At 36.7% G+C, this 15,168-nt stretch overlaps 1 protein-coding gene across 1 annotated transcript in view; it reads right to left on the reverse strand.

Annotated features, from left to right (window-relative positions):
• Positions 1-15,168, reverse strand: part of Gabra3 (gamma-aminobutyric acid type A receptor subunit alpha3) — a 172,720-nt gene that overhangs the window by 46,183 nt on the left and 111,369 nt on the right. Inside the window, exon 5 of the mRNA XM_059251255.1 lies at positions 3,389-3,471. Coding sequence (XP_059107238.1) covers positions 3,389-3,471 — 83 coding nt within the window. The remainder of the gene's footprint in view (positions 1-3,388; positions 3,472-15,168) is intronic.

Consider the following 15,168-nt stretch of genomic DNA (forward strand, 5'->3'; position numbering starts at 1 on the left):
CATGTGTTATATGTATGTGGCTGTGTTTTTTATGTGTACATGCATATGAGTGCACATGGAAGTCAGAGGTTAACATTGTGTGCCTCAGTCATGTGCCACATTATTACTAATTGTATTTAGGGTTTAATTAAATTTAATTAATTTTAATTCTGATTGAACTTGCAGTTTACCAACCGGCCTACATTGGCTGACTAGAGAGCTCTAGAGATCCACTTGTCTTCTACAAAATCCCTCTGTGCTGTGTGTGCCACCACATATTGCCACGAAAATTTTAAATACCTTGTCCATAAACTCTGATATTAGGATTAGGTTCACCTATATGTCTCTGTGTACATGGTGATTTTGCTTTTAGATCTTGTTTTTAGAACATAACTCAATACCCATCAATATCTAATAATTTAGTTTTATTTAATTCCAAACAGGGTTCATAAAACCTTAGAGTTTCCTGATGGAAGCCACATTTCTAACATAGAGAGTTCATTCTTCCCTGCCTGTGCAGACAGTGTGAAAGACTTACCACCTTATTTCCATAAAGGATTAAGATGGATTACAGCTTTGGTTGAATTTAATGTGTTTTTTCTCTTCCCTTATAGTTAGTACATAGTCCTTTAAGTTTTAAAGCTGAAGGCTTGATGAGTTCTCTCCTCGTCTTCTTCCATTTCTTCTCCCACCTTCCCTCCTCTTCCCCCTTCTACTCCTCTTTTTAGCATAGAGGAACTATAGAAAAGGCAATGTTGTTCTTTTAAAGTTGTTCCTATTAGGTTTTGACTTCATGCTTTCTTCATGAGGATGATTGTAGACCAAGCTGTGAATCATAGTAAGAACTAGCAAACATTCCCAGGGATGGAGAAACCATAGGGACAAGTTAATCTATAGAAAGGTCTTCCCTTTCTTCAGAAATAACTCTCCATTAGATCATGGGCCTGTCTCTTTAAGATGCTTGGCACCTTAAGAGATTAGATACTCAGCCTGGAGCAATCTAGCCATCCATCTCCTGCTCTGTTTTCTGGTCCTACAGAGGTAAAAGACAAATAAGTGTTCTTTCTTATCTCTGCTGCTCTTGTCTCAGGAAACAACTTTGACACTTTCTCAGCACTGGCTTTGAATTATGGTGAGGCTGCCTAACTACCTCCTGGCTATTCTGTTTCTCCCTGCCTTTTCCCTCGTGGGTCCTTCACACCCCTGCTACTCTATCCATGGTGCCTATCTCTCTTACTCTTTTACTTTAAGCTATCTTTTATACTCTTTTTATTTTAAGCTTGATGAAGTTCCTTTCCAGGTTTTCAAAGGAAGTTTCTCTTCCCCTTTGGGCCTTGTTGTGTTGCCTATTGTGTGTGTTCTATTTCTTCTAATTGCTCTTTCACCTCAAGTCTTGATCACATTAATGAGTTGCTCTCTTCTAATAAGGATCATTTCTGAAGGGTAATTTCAAGTCAGCTCCCTTCTTAAACCTGCTGCTCTGATTTCTAACACTACTTGTCTCGTTTGACAGCAAATTCATTAGGATTACTGTCTCTTAGTTACCCTTGAGTTTTCCCTCTACTACACAACTAATTCTCATCAGGGGATCTTGTTGTAGGTCTTTTCACAGCATAGACACTTCTCATCACCTTTACTGCTATCGCAGGTAAGTTGAGCCATCATCACTGGAAAGATTTCAATAACCTCCATCACCATATCTCACCTTAAATATTTCAATATAAACTTCACTGGACTCTCTAATTATATTTTCTTTATTAACATGTTTTAAAACCCCTAATACATTCTTCTTTCAAAATAAGTCAGACAATACCAACCTTTAATTCAAAGTGTTCTACTCATTCCCTGTTTACCCACAGAATACAAGCCAAGGCCCTTCAATGTTCTAGAAGATTCTGGAGGCTCTAGCTGAATTTATAGCCTCATCTCTACCTAGTACTTTTCATTCTTATGCCCACTGGGCAGCCATATGGGTGCTCTGATGTTTATTGAACAAGCCAAAAACTTTTCTCACTTCAGATCTTTTTTCCTGAGATGTGTCTGTGATACTTAGAACATTATTTCCTCAGATTTCTGTATCATTTGCCCCACTTCATCATAAAATGTCCAATCTTATGTAATTTTTTGAAATATTTTAATTTATACATAATAAGAATAAGGAGAGTGAGTTGTGCTTCCCTGGATGATATATTTGGTTGTCAATGAAAATGAAAACAGACTTGTCAGGATTGCCTTATTAGAAAAAATGTACAGGTAGGTAAAATTAAAGGAATAGATATCTAACAGCTGTCATAATGCAGTTAGGAATACCATACTGTTCTGTAGCCTAGCAGAGAGACTAGAGTTTGCAAGCATTATGCCTGTACATTTCAAAGTAGCTAATGGAAGATGTTGAATGCTCTTAGCATTAAGAAATGATAAATACTGGAAATGATGGAAATGTTAGTTACCCTAAATTAATCATTATATTATATTATAAATGTGTCTGAAATATACTACATCGTACACATGTGTATAGTTACTATGTATTCAAAGTTTTTCCATGGTTCTCCTTACTTTATGCTTACTTTCACCTTACTTATATTCAATGTTTACTTTATATTTCACTATCATGTTCTTGTCAATAATACAAACTCCATAAGGCTAGGGTTTTTGTTTTATTAATGAATTGCATTCCAAACTCATAGAATAGAGGCTGTTACACAAGAGATGGTCTATAAATATTTTACAAACTAATAATTAATAAAATATGTCACATATAATTGAGACTTTTCAAATGCAGTTTCTCTTTCAATATCATTCAGATGTGATCAACACAGATCTTAATATATTACTCTGATAACTTACTCAGATATTCTTACGTTCAAAACTTCTCTGAAGTATATTCAATTTTGACATCTGTAATTCATTTGAAAATGCACTCTATTGTCTTTTCTGTAAGATTTACAGCAAATGGAAAAGGCAGTACTCTAAAACATGAGCAAATTTCCATAGCTGTCCCTCCTATTTACCGTTTATTGTTGGGAACTGGATAGTAGTAAGTGGAGGTGCAGGGAGAATGGACATTTACAAAAATATTTCACATTCTCTTTTCCTTAGGAAGCTAACATTCTTTATTAGTCCTTGCTCTGTCTTCTGGAAAAGGACAAATGTTGATGCTTCCATCTATTGATAGCAATTACTCTGAAATAATGGAATAAGATTTGTTTTTTTTTTTTAAGAAAAAAAAGCCTGTTAAAGGTTAAGTCTACTACTCTTGATCAGTTAGTACTACTTGACCCCACTCTCCTGACCCACTCCATAACAGCAAGAATTAAAGTTAGTGTTAGGAACTTCCCAGGAACAAAGTAGGATATATTATATTTCTTCTGGAAGCAGATCAGACAAACAAAACTCAGAAAATACATACAGCTTCCAAACTTCAGTGGGCAGGCATGCACATCCATGGGGAAATCTTCCAAATGCATAGGACATTCAGCATGTATTGTTAACCTAAAAGAAGAGAGATAACAGAACATGAAATACAGCCAAGATTAATGTTATTAAACATAAAGTTTAGTTCCCACTCAACAGCATTGGAGTACTCCTAAGAATACCATGGGATTTTGCTTGCTTATTTTCACTGCAAATGAGGTCTGTATGCTAACAAACAGTGGATTAAGTGAGTTAGGGACTTTTTCAAAGCAGCAGCCAGTATTGCTTGTTTTTAGTTACTGCTGATGTGAATCCCACCTTACCAGCTTTAGAAAAAAATATGTATTTGATGTAATGGTACTTCTTAGCTACCCTTTAAGAAGCATAGAAACAGCAAGTCCTGATTCATTAACTCCTGATCACAGCTTCATTATTTCAGAAGGAATTCTTCCCAGCAGGCTATTATATGAGGTAGCCAATTTAAAGAGTACATTATAGGAAAGAGAGGTGTAGAAAGAGTATACTTGTTATGACTTAAGAGAAAAAATTAACACATTGCTGTAGGAGAACACACATGTACACACACATGTGCATGCAAACACACACACACACACACACACACACACACACACACACACACACACACACACCACTCCAAAAAATACAAAGGTAATGGAGGGAATCAAAAACCTCACAGGTCAAATCTGAAGAACTTTCAATAGAAACATAAACAGGAAAATCATGCTTAAATTCCTCAGTGGAAATACTTATGGGCTATGATTTGTCATATTTATATGTTCATTTCCTTGCATTAGTCTGTCAAAATAATCCATTTCAGTGTTTCCTTATGAATTCTTGCCAATCTTTTAAGGCTGAGCTGCGCTGCCATTGGCTCCAACAATATTCTCATAGGTAAGTAAATAGATAGACACACACATACACACACACACACACACACACACACACACACACACACAGAGAGAGAGAGAGAGAGAGAGAGAGAGAGAGAGAGAGAGAGAGAGAGAGAGAGACATACATATATAGATACATAGATACAGAAATAATGCCCACATAGTAAACATTTAGAGTTGCTTGGCACCTGGCATTAATAGGTTTTTTTATCTAACAGTTTCTGTCATGCTCATGGTATTTTAATATGCTGAGAAGCTTGTCATCAATTAGAATTTTGTTCATCCTCCCAATGCCTTCCTTCTTTACAGAGGCATTTTTGCTCATGGCTTTATAGCACCGAGATTTTCCTTGGAACTATAATTCCTGCTTAATAGAATATCAGTATATCACATAGAGGAATTTGTTTTGTTCCATGTCAAGGCAATAGAGAGAGAGGGGTGTGTAAGGAGTATAATATGTAGAGTCTTCATTCATTACTCATCCTAACCACAGTGCTACTATAACAGTGTCAGGTAGCAAAATCTCAGCAGGTGCTTATTGGCAGAACACTATTGCCCAATACTGCTCCAGTTTGGTTGGAATAAGTGAGATACCAGGAAACATTCATATTTAAATTCAAATTATAGATATCCATACATCTAGGAAGGCATAGGAGGTTCTATGTGTAATTATTATCATTATAAGGATAATTGCTAATAATTTGAGCTATTCACAGCATTTTACCAGTTCTAAAACACATTTACATTGAGTAATTCCATTCAAGTCTGCTTACATCATAGGGAACCTGGTTACCTGGAACAAAGGAGAATGTTCACTCTATTTGACCCCCATGGTGCCTTGTAAGGAATATATTGGGAGCAACATTATCATCTGTGTTTCAGAGAGACAAATACAGAGACTTTGTGTGATTTGATCAGAAACATAACATGGAAGTCTGGAGCAAGTCCAGAGGTCTTGCTACATTAGCTACTTTCTATGCATTAGAGGGTAAACAGCTCTTCATCTCCTTTGGAATATATTAGTCATGTGAGGGAATCTTTAATCACCCATGCTTACCTTTGTATAAACATTTCCTGTGTATAAAGTAGTTGTGGGAAAATATGAAAGATAAGACAGGCATAAGCTGTAATTATTGCCCTCACAGAGATCACTGTCATAGGAGGAGAAAAATAATACCTACCTATTTGGCCAATCCATTAATACAGAGCAGTAGTTGTGACCATTAGCCTGGATACAGTAATGGTCTTTTCTTTTGCAGAAAAATGTTGAAGGGATTATAATACTATTAGTCTAAGAACTACACACACACACACACACACACACACACACACACACACACACACACACAGCATAGCCTGGCTAATAACAAACTCTGCCCACATACACCCAGGCATTTTTTTTCAGTTAGGTGGGATGGGTAAGAAATGGATAGAAAAGAAGATAAGAAAGTTATTATAGATCAGTTCTGTTCCTAATCAGAAATCACTACCTTTGCATCCTGCTTTTATAATTTATTTGCTGTGGTCTTATTCTCTACATCCCAAAGGCTGCCAAGTAGACATGAAATAATTTCCGCTTGACATTACTCATAAGAGACAGTATCTTGGAAATAATAATGTAAGTGGAGAGAAGGAACACGGTTTTATTAAATCCTCATGGAAACTTTTCAGTATCCAACATGAGGAGTAGGTTTCTCTGTGAAATATATTTCTCTTATGTCTTCTAATGTGAATTTTGAAGTCCCACTTTAAAAGTCAGATTGGTGGGATATTACAGGCTGGCTTAAAATTGAGGTTTTCTTCAAGACACATGAAAATTTTTAAGTATCCAAGTGTAGCATGCTTTCACGGACCACCAGCCCCAAAATCATGACATAGAGACTTATTATTAATTATGGATTCTAAGCCTTAGCTTAGGCTTGTTTATAGCTAGCTTTTCTTTAACTTAAATTAACCCATTTCAATTAATCTATGTGTTGCCTGAGACTCATTTATCACATCTATGTACTATCCATCCTGCTTTCCTGCTTCTTCTGTCTGTCTGTCTGTCCCTCGGCTGGCTGGCTGGCTGTGTCCTGGCTAGCTGGCTGGCTTCCCTTTTCTCTCTGCCTGCCAGCTCTGACTATCCCTATACTGCCAAATGTTGATGCTCAGCTTTTTATTAGACTAATTAGGTGCCTTAGGCAGGCAAAGTAAAACAGGAACACATCTTTACATAGTTAAACAAATGTAGCATAAACAAGTGAAACACATCTTTGCATAGTTAAAAAAATTATTCTGCAACAAAAAAATGCAACACATCTTTACATATATATCTTTACATAGTTAAATAAATATTTTATTCCACAACATCCAAGGGACTAGTTAGAACTGCAAGGGTCCTTTTGATCTTTGGTTTCAACCTTTTGTTGTTTAAATGGCACACTGAAAATAAGAGCCATATAGGTATTTGCTAAAAGACACACACCTAGATGTGCTTACTGTTTAGGAGGAAATTGAAAAATGTATACATCCAGTTCCAGAACAACCCATAAAGTTCTCTGAGAGGTGGAGAGAAAATTAAAGAATTATTTTGTACAAGGCCACCATAGAAGACCTTATGAGAACATGATCAACCAGGATGAAGCCACAATGGTAAGCAAGATGAAGTAAAGGATGGCATTGTGAAGAATATATAAACATCAATTTATTTAAACACAGTCCTCTCTAGGGATGAGTCCCCTAATCTATTGTCCAGTCCCAAGTGGTCAGCCCTAAACACACACACACACACACACACACACACACACACACACACACACACACACACACACATATGAGCAACACTGAATAACTCAGCAGGTTATATTACCTACAGGTTTTTAATGGGCTTTTCAAAAAGAAAGATCAGAGACTCTTCAAAGTACAATACCAATATCGTAGAATTTCAGTCATGATCTGGGGTTCTGGCTGCTTTGATTTCTATGTAAATATCAAGCAGTAAAGAAGAGATAATCCTTTATCTCCTTTAGGGGAGGCAGATGCAGATAGGAATCCAAAGCCTTTTAAAGACAAGTCATGCATGGATATGCCCATACAACCCCCCCATTATTAAAATGCCCTCATTTTACTTGTATTTGGCACTCTGGTTCCTTTGTCACCCAATCCTTTGCTTTAAGCAGAATTTTTATGCCACCATAGTAATAAGTCCATGTTGTATTACTGCTATGGCCTCCTAACTTACTACTCTGTTAAAAGCAGATTCTTTATACTCCCTGCTTTGTTCAGAATCAAAGTCTATATCTACTCAGAGTCTAGAATGATCCTACCCTATGTTCCCCTCCTATTTACTTTCTTGGGTCACTGGGCTCTGGCTCTTTCCAGACTCTCTGATACTATGGCTGTTGAATAATTGTGCTGTCTTACCAGAATGTTCCTCTTTCCAATAGCTGGATGACTAATTTTATTTTTTTTTCTTTTGCCATCTTGACTTTATTTAGTATAGGCTACATTTTGACCTAGATTTTAGCCATTCAACCAAGGAAACAGTCCAGCTAAACAGACTGGTAAATCAAATCTGATGGAGAGTTCATTTCTCAGTAGTCAGAAATTTTCCTTTGAACTTCCTTTAACCTTAGGCTAATTACTAGTTTCTAAAGGAGGTCTGCATGGAATGAACTCTCCTTCCTATCCTTCATTTCCATAGACATAAACTTTACCATACTCTTCCTCATATTATCTAAGATACACTGGGCCATAGACTTTATTTTTCCATGCATTATCTGTTTGCTTTCTTTACTGAACGTTAGGAATTCTTATCTTTTTTTTAATGTATGCCAAGAGCCTAGTTCACTGAATTACTATATTTTTTTTTCATTCATTAAGGTATATATTTCTATTGAAACCTTGTATTGAGGGGTTATGAGTTAGACAAAAAGGATTTCAAATACTTCTGAAGTTCTAGAAAACTGAGCTTTATTTGTAGCATAATATTTTTTCTCCAAAATACATTTTTATTTTTATTTTCTTTTTTCTCACATAATATATCCTGATTATAGTTTCGCATCCCTCTACTCATCTCACTTCCTCCTCAAATTCCCTCCTGTTAGGATCTACAACCTTTCTGTCTCTCATTAGAAAATAAACAGGCCTTCATGGGATAATAGTAAAATATAATTGTGGTGGTTTGAGAGAAAATGGTGCCCATAGAGAGTGGCACTATTAGAAGGTGTGGCTTTGTTGGAGTAGATTTGGCCTTGTTGGAGGAAGTGTGTCACTATGGAGGTGGGATTTGAGGTCTTCTATGCTAAAGCTATACCCAGTGTAGAACACAGTTTACTTTCTGTTGCCTATAAATCAAGATGTAGAACCCCCAGCTCCTTCTCCAGCACTATGTCTGCCTGTGCATGTCCCACCATGAAGATAATGGACTAAACCTAGGAAATTCTAAGCTATCCCCAATTAAATGTTTTCCTTTATGAATTGCTATGGTCGTGGTGTCTCTCCACAGCAATAAAAACCCTAATACAATAATATAATGAAATGAGAAAAAACACATCAGAATTGGACAAAAACAAATAAAATAAAAAGAGCACAAGAGAAACAGAGACCTACTTGTCACATACTCAGGGATCCCATAAAAACACTAAACTGAGCCAGGTGTCGGTGGCACATGCCTTTAATCCCAGAATTTAGGAGGCAGAAGCAGGTGGATCTCTGTGAGTTTGAGGCCAGTCTCATCTACAGAATCTCGGAGAGCCAGGGGTGTTACACAGAGAAAGCTCATCTCAAAAAAAAAAAAATAATAAAAAAAAGAAAAAATAAAAACAAACAAAATCCACTAAACTGGAAGCCATAATATATACACAAAGGACCTGTAGGGTAAAAGGAGAGAGAAAATAACTTATAGTCTCTACAATAGCCTAGGCGGTTAGGTTTCCCATGAAACCCCTTTGGCCAACACCTCAATTAGGTGTAACCTAACCTCAGTACTAGAAGCTTCATTTAGAGACAAGAAATGGTCAATTTGGGCTCTGCCTCCCCCTTTATTTGTCTATTTCATTTAGATCACCTTCATATATGTATATATTTTAGAAAGCTTCAACTATACTAGGTTTTTATACTACCCCTCAAATGGCCTTTAATTTCAGCTGTCTCTCCCTGTATTTCCTCCCACATCCTTCTTTTCCCTCCCCCTTCCCCCTTGATCCTCCCATTCAAAGACCCCCACATCTTTTCTAGGGAGATCTATCTGTTACCCCCTAGCCCCTAATTCTATGCCTAACCTCTACAGTTCTATGTATTGCAGCTTGCTTATTATTGACTTAAAAGCTAATATCCATCTATAAGTGAATATATATACTGGTCTTTTTGGGTCTGGATTACCTCACTAAGGATGATATTCTTCTATTTCCATCCATTTACCTGTGAATTTAATTCATTTTAATGGATGGGCAATACTCCACTTTATAAATGTACCACATTTTTGTTATCCATTCATGTGTTGATGGACATCTAGGTTGTTTCCAATTTCTGTCTATTATGAACAGAGCAGCAATGAACATGGTTGAGCAAGAGTCTCAGTGGAAGGATAAATCAGCTGTTGGGTATGTGCCCAGAAGAGGGGTATTGCTGTATCTTAAGGTAGATTGATTCCCATCTTCCTGAGGAACCACTGCACTCATTTCCATAGCATACAAGCTTGCAGTCCCACCAGCAACATAGAAGTGTTCCCCTTACTTCACATCCTCCCAAGCGTGAGCTGTCATTTGTTTTATTGATCTTAGCTATTCTGGCAGGTGTAAAATGAAATCTCAAAGTAGTTTTGATTTGCATTTCCCTGATGACTAAGGATATTGAACATTTCTTAGTGTTTCTCGGCCATCATCTGAGTTTCCTCTTTTGAGCTTTCTCTGTTTATTTAGGTCTGTACCTCATTTTTAAAAAACTCATTTATTTATTTACATTACATCTGGACCTCCTCTCCTCCCAGCCTCTCTCCCTACCTCCTATCTGTCCCCCATGCATTCCTCCTCTATTTCTATTCAGAAAAGGACAGGCCTTCCATGGATATCAACAAAACATGACATATCAAGTTTCAGTAAAACTAAGCACACACCCCCTTGTATTAAGGCTGGGCAAGGTGACCTAGTATGAGGAGTATGGTCCCAAAAGCCAGCAAAAGAGTTAGAGACAGCCCCTGCTTCCACTGTTAGAACTCCCACAAGAAGACCGTTTTTAAATTGGGTTATTTGTTTTCTTGATATCTAGTTTTTCAGTTCTTTATATATTTTGGATATTAGCCCTCTATTGGATAGGTAGTGGGTAAAAATCTTTTGCCATTCTGTAGCCACCACTTTGTTCAAATGATAATGTCCTCTGGTATGCAGATGCTTTTCATTTTCATGGGGTTCCATTTATTAGTTGTTTATATTAGTGCCTGTGCTATTGGTGTTCTGTTTAGGAAGTTATCTCCTATGCCAATGAGTTCAAGGCTATTCTCCACTTTCTCTTCTATCAGATTCAATGTACCTGGTTTAACATTGAGGACTTTGATCCATTTGGAGTTGAGTTTTGTACAGGGTGATAAGTATGGATTTATTTGAATTCTTCTACATAAAGCTATCCAGTTTGGTCAGTACTATTTGTTGAAGATGTTATCTTTTCTCCAGTGTGTAATTCTAGCTTCTTGATAAAAATTCAGGTGTCCATAGGTGTGTGCATTGATGTCTGGATTATCAATTAGATTCCATTGATGAATGGGCTTGTTTTCTTGCCAAATACCATGCTGTTTATATTACTATAGCTCTGTAGTACTTCTTGAAATTGGAGATGGTGATACCTACAGCAATTCTTTATTATTCAAGATTGTTGGATTGTTTTAGCTATCCCAGGTTTTTTTGTGTTTTCATATGAAGCTGAAAATTGTCCTTTCAAGGTCTGTGAAGAATTATGTTTAGATATATATTGGGGTTACATTGGATCTGTACATTGCTTTTGTTTATGGCCATTCCTACCATATTAATGCTACAGACAATCCATGAACATGGAAGATTCTTTCCATCTTCTGATATCTTCTTCAATTTCTTTCTCTAAGTAGCATATCATCTTATTCTACTTCTATCATCAATCAGAATCTCTGAGACAGAAAAGTCTGAAAGAAAGCAATTAGTTTTATTCCCTCACTGATTTTATATGTGAGTTAAACAAAAAGAAAGAAACTTGTCTAAAATTATCTAATATATCAGATTTCTGACTCAGTGCTCAATTCAGGGCATTATTCTTAATCATACATCATTTAAGCAGTGAGGATACATTGGAGTTTGCTATCATGTTACCCACTTAGAGATTACATTTGGCTATGGGAAGGAAAGAATGGATAAAATAGTAAGTTAATTATATTGAACACTAAAAGATGTTATACCCTAGAAGAAATAAAAAAGACTTAGATACAAAGTATGAGACATAAATTAAAATTCCCATGGGGTATTTGGGGAAGAGGAGCACTGAGTAGGTGGCATCTGAGTAAGAAACTGGGGAAAGTAGGAAGAGCAGCAAATGCTGTGGCTTTCAGGCAGAACTGTGTCAGTTTGCTTTCAGGAATAGTAAGAAGCCTTATAGAGATATATTGGAGAGGTTAAGGGGAGAGATCAGTAGAATAAAAGTTCTGAGAGGAAAGTGTGGGGAATGGGATGTATCATGTAATGCCTTCTAGGATGCTCAGTTTTCATCAGGTGAAACATGGATGCATTGTAAGAGGTTCAGTGTAAATGTAACTCAATTTCACTAATGGTTTAGGATCACTCTGGTAACTATGCAAATAATAAATAAAACTAAGACAAGGGCAAAAGCAAGAGGATGAAATTCAACACCTATCACGAGGTTTAAAACTCTCAAAATCTGGGAATAAAAAGGCAATTTTCTCAAGTGATAAATGGCATGTACGAAAAAAATAGCATTGCACTTAATAGCAAAAGACTAAATTGCTCAGTCTGAAGCTCAGAAAAAGCTGTCTGCTCATTTTTGTTCAGTCTTTATTAGAGATTTTAGCAATTCCAAGAAGGAAAGAATTGTGAATGTGGGGTTTCCACTGGTGATATTCAACTGTAAATATATTAAAATACTACTTAATCATGAACTTTAAGAGAATGAATTGCCTGACATGTAAATTGTATTTTAAGAAATCTATCTAAAAATTAAGCAATGTAAACAACTAGAGATAAAAATTGGAAAATAAAAATCAAAACTGACTTTATTTGAGGTGACATGCTCATACAGGCTATGTATATCATTAACATATCACTCTTACCAAACTTCTCTACAATTCAAGACAAAAACCAAAATAGTAAAGTGATAAATGCTGATGAGGAGATAGAAAAAATGGAATTTTGATCCATGGTTGGAAGAACATAAGTTAGTATAACCATTATCATAAACAGTGTGGAGGTTCTTCAAAAACATATAACTACTATCTGAGTCATCTGTACCTGTTCTGAATATTCAGCTTTAAAAATGAAGGCAGTATACCAAAGAGGTATCTGAATACACATTTGGGGCACTATCATAACACTAGTCACAATATCCAAGTTACAGAATCAGTCTTTGTGTCCACAAATGGAGAAAAGGATAAGCAAACTGCTGTAAACACACAATGACAAAAGAACAAAATCATGTCATTTTCAGGAAAATACATAGAACTGGAGAACATCCAGTTAGGAAAAATAAGTCATACACAGAAAGATAAGTAATGTATGTTCTTTAATGTGTGGAAAAACAATTTACAGGAAAGTAGAAGAGGATTAGTGGAGATTGGGGAGGATGTGAGGGGTTGGGTTGATTAACATGTACGCATGCATGTGTTGAAATAACACATTGAATAATACTAAAATGTACAAATAATAGATGTTTAAAAAGAACTTTAGGGTCAGGTGGTGGTGGTGCATGCCTTTATTCCCAGCACTAGTGTTGTTTAAAAAACCCACAGCCAGGCCGGGCGGTGGTGGCGCACGCCTTTAGTCACAGCACTTGGGAGGCAGAGGCAGGTGGATCTCTGTGAGTTTGAGGCCAGCCTGGTCTCCAAAGCGAGTTCCAGGAAAGGTGCAAAGCTACACAGAGAAACCCTGTCTCAAAAAAACCAAAAAAATAAAACAAAAAACAACAACAACAACAACAAAAAAAAACCCACAGCCAGATATCAGGGTGAAACCTGAAAGATCAGAGTGCTGCTGGAGAATTTCTCTCCAGCTCCCACCAAGTCCCGCCAGTCCCAGAGCCCACTTATAAAATAAACACACAGACTCTTACATTATTTAAACTGCTTGGCCATTGGCTCAGGCCCATCATTATCTAGCTCTTACTCTTATATTTAGCTCATTTCTATTAATCTATACTTTGCCACATGGCTCGTGGCTTATTGGTACCTTACATTTTCCTTGTCTTGGTGGCAGCTCTAGGCAGTGTGTCACTCTGCCTTCGTGTTCCCTCAATTTTCTTCTCTGTTAGTCCCACCTATACTTCCTGTCTGGCCACTGGCCAGTCCGTGTTTATTTATACAGAGCAATATCCACAGCATCAGAGAAGAGCAGCCAGCCACTGGTTATTACCTCTATGAAATCCTCAGCCTAAAAAGAATGAGTTCTTGTTTTTTCATGCCTTAGATAACTTTCTCTGCCCAGACATAAATTCCTGGGATTAAAGGTGTATGTGCTTCCCACTAATGGGATTAAAGGTGTGTGCCACCACTGCCTGGCTCTGTTTTCAGGGTGACCTTGAACTCACAGAGATCCAGACAGCTCTATGCCTCCCGGTAACAGGATTAAGGGTGTGTGCCACCACTGCCTGACCTCTATGTCTAATGTAGTGGCTGACTCTGTCCTCTGATCCTCAGGCAAGTTTATTAGGGTACATAATATATCATCACATTTCCCCTTTTTGTCTAAAATAATAAAACAAGGTTATAACTAATGTAAGAAAAACTATATACATTAAATACAATAAGTATATACAATATATGCAGTCAAGAATTACATTAATAATGTCCAGTCCATTAATATTTGATAAATTCAAAGAAAATATTCTATTATCTATCCTATTTTGGTAAGTCCAAAATGTACCTGATTTACTTTCTATCCTAACTTGTATTACCAACACAAAACTATCTTTTGATGCCTTTCAATCTTATATACTTTACACCTCTTTAGTGAGTTTCCTTTCTGAATTTGTTAACAAGGAAAACTATAACTATAACTACCTATTCTTCAACTCCTTCAGAGATCCAAGAAGGAAATAATATTACTGGTAAGCAGGAAGTGAAAACAAGTGACTTCCAAAAAATATGAGAAATGACAGAAACAGCTGGCTGCCTAGACAGTCACCCAAGGTTCCTCTGCAACATTGAGGCATCCATCTTTGGCCTACAGGCCTAGCATATCTAACAGATTCATCTGTGAAGCAGGATTTTCTAAAGGGTCTCCCTATCTTGTCTTGGCAAGGTTCAGCAGTCCTTTCTTTTGTGTCCTGCTTGTCCACTTTGGACAGAATAGTATCAGCAGTAGAGACAAGAGCATTTTTTTGCCAAGTGGCTAACTTGCCACTATGAAAGTAAACTCCACATGGAGTTTCTTCAATGCCCATCATCTTCTCTGAAGTATATTGGTGCTGCCAGAAGCACACATGTCTCATTGTTGTGAAAAAAGAATCTGTTATTAAAACATCTTAAATGTCATGTTCTGTAGATCTCTGAGTGTTTAAAGATGACCTATCTATCTAAAATATATTTCGGTTTGACCTTGAAAACATACTTAATATGTCTACAAATTGGATTTTAATAGGTAACTAAATACTAACTTGCATTTCTTAATATCCTAATTAGTTGGTAATAACTTTT

The sequence above is a fragment of the Peromyscus eremicus genome, chromosome X (genome assembly GCF_949786415.1).
Source record: "Peromyscus eremicus chromosome X, PerEre_H2_v1, whole genome shotgun sequence".
NCBI classification, from domain to species: domain Eukaryota; kingdom Metazoa; phylum Chordata; class Mammalia; order Rodentia; family Cricetidae; genus Peromyscus; species Peromyscus eremicus.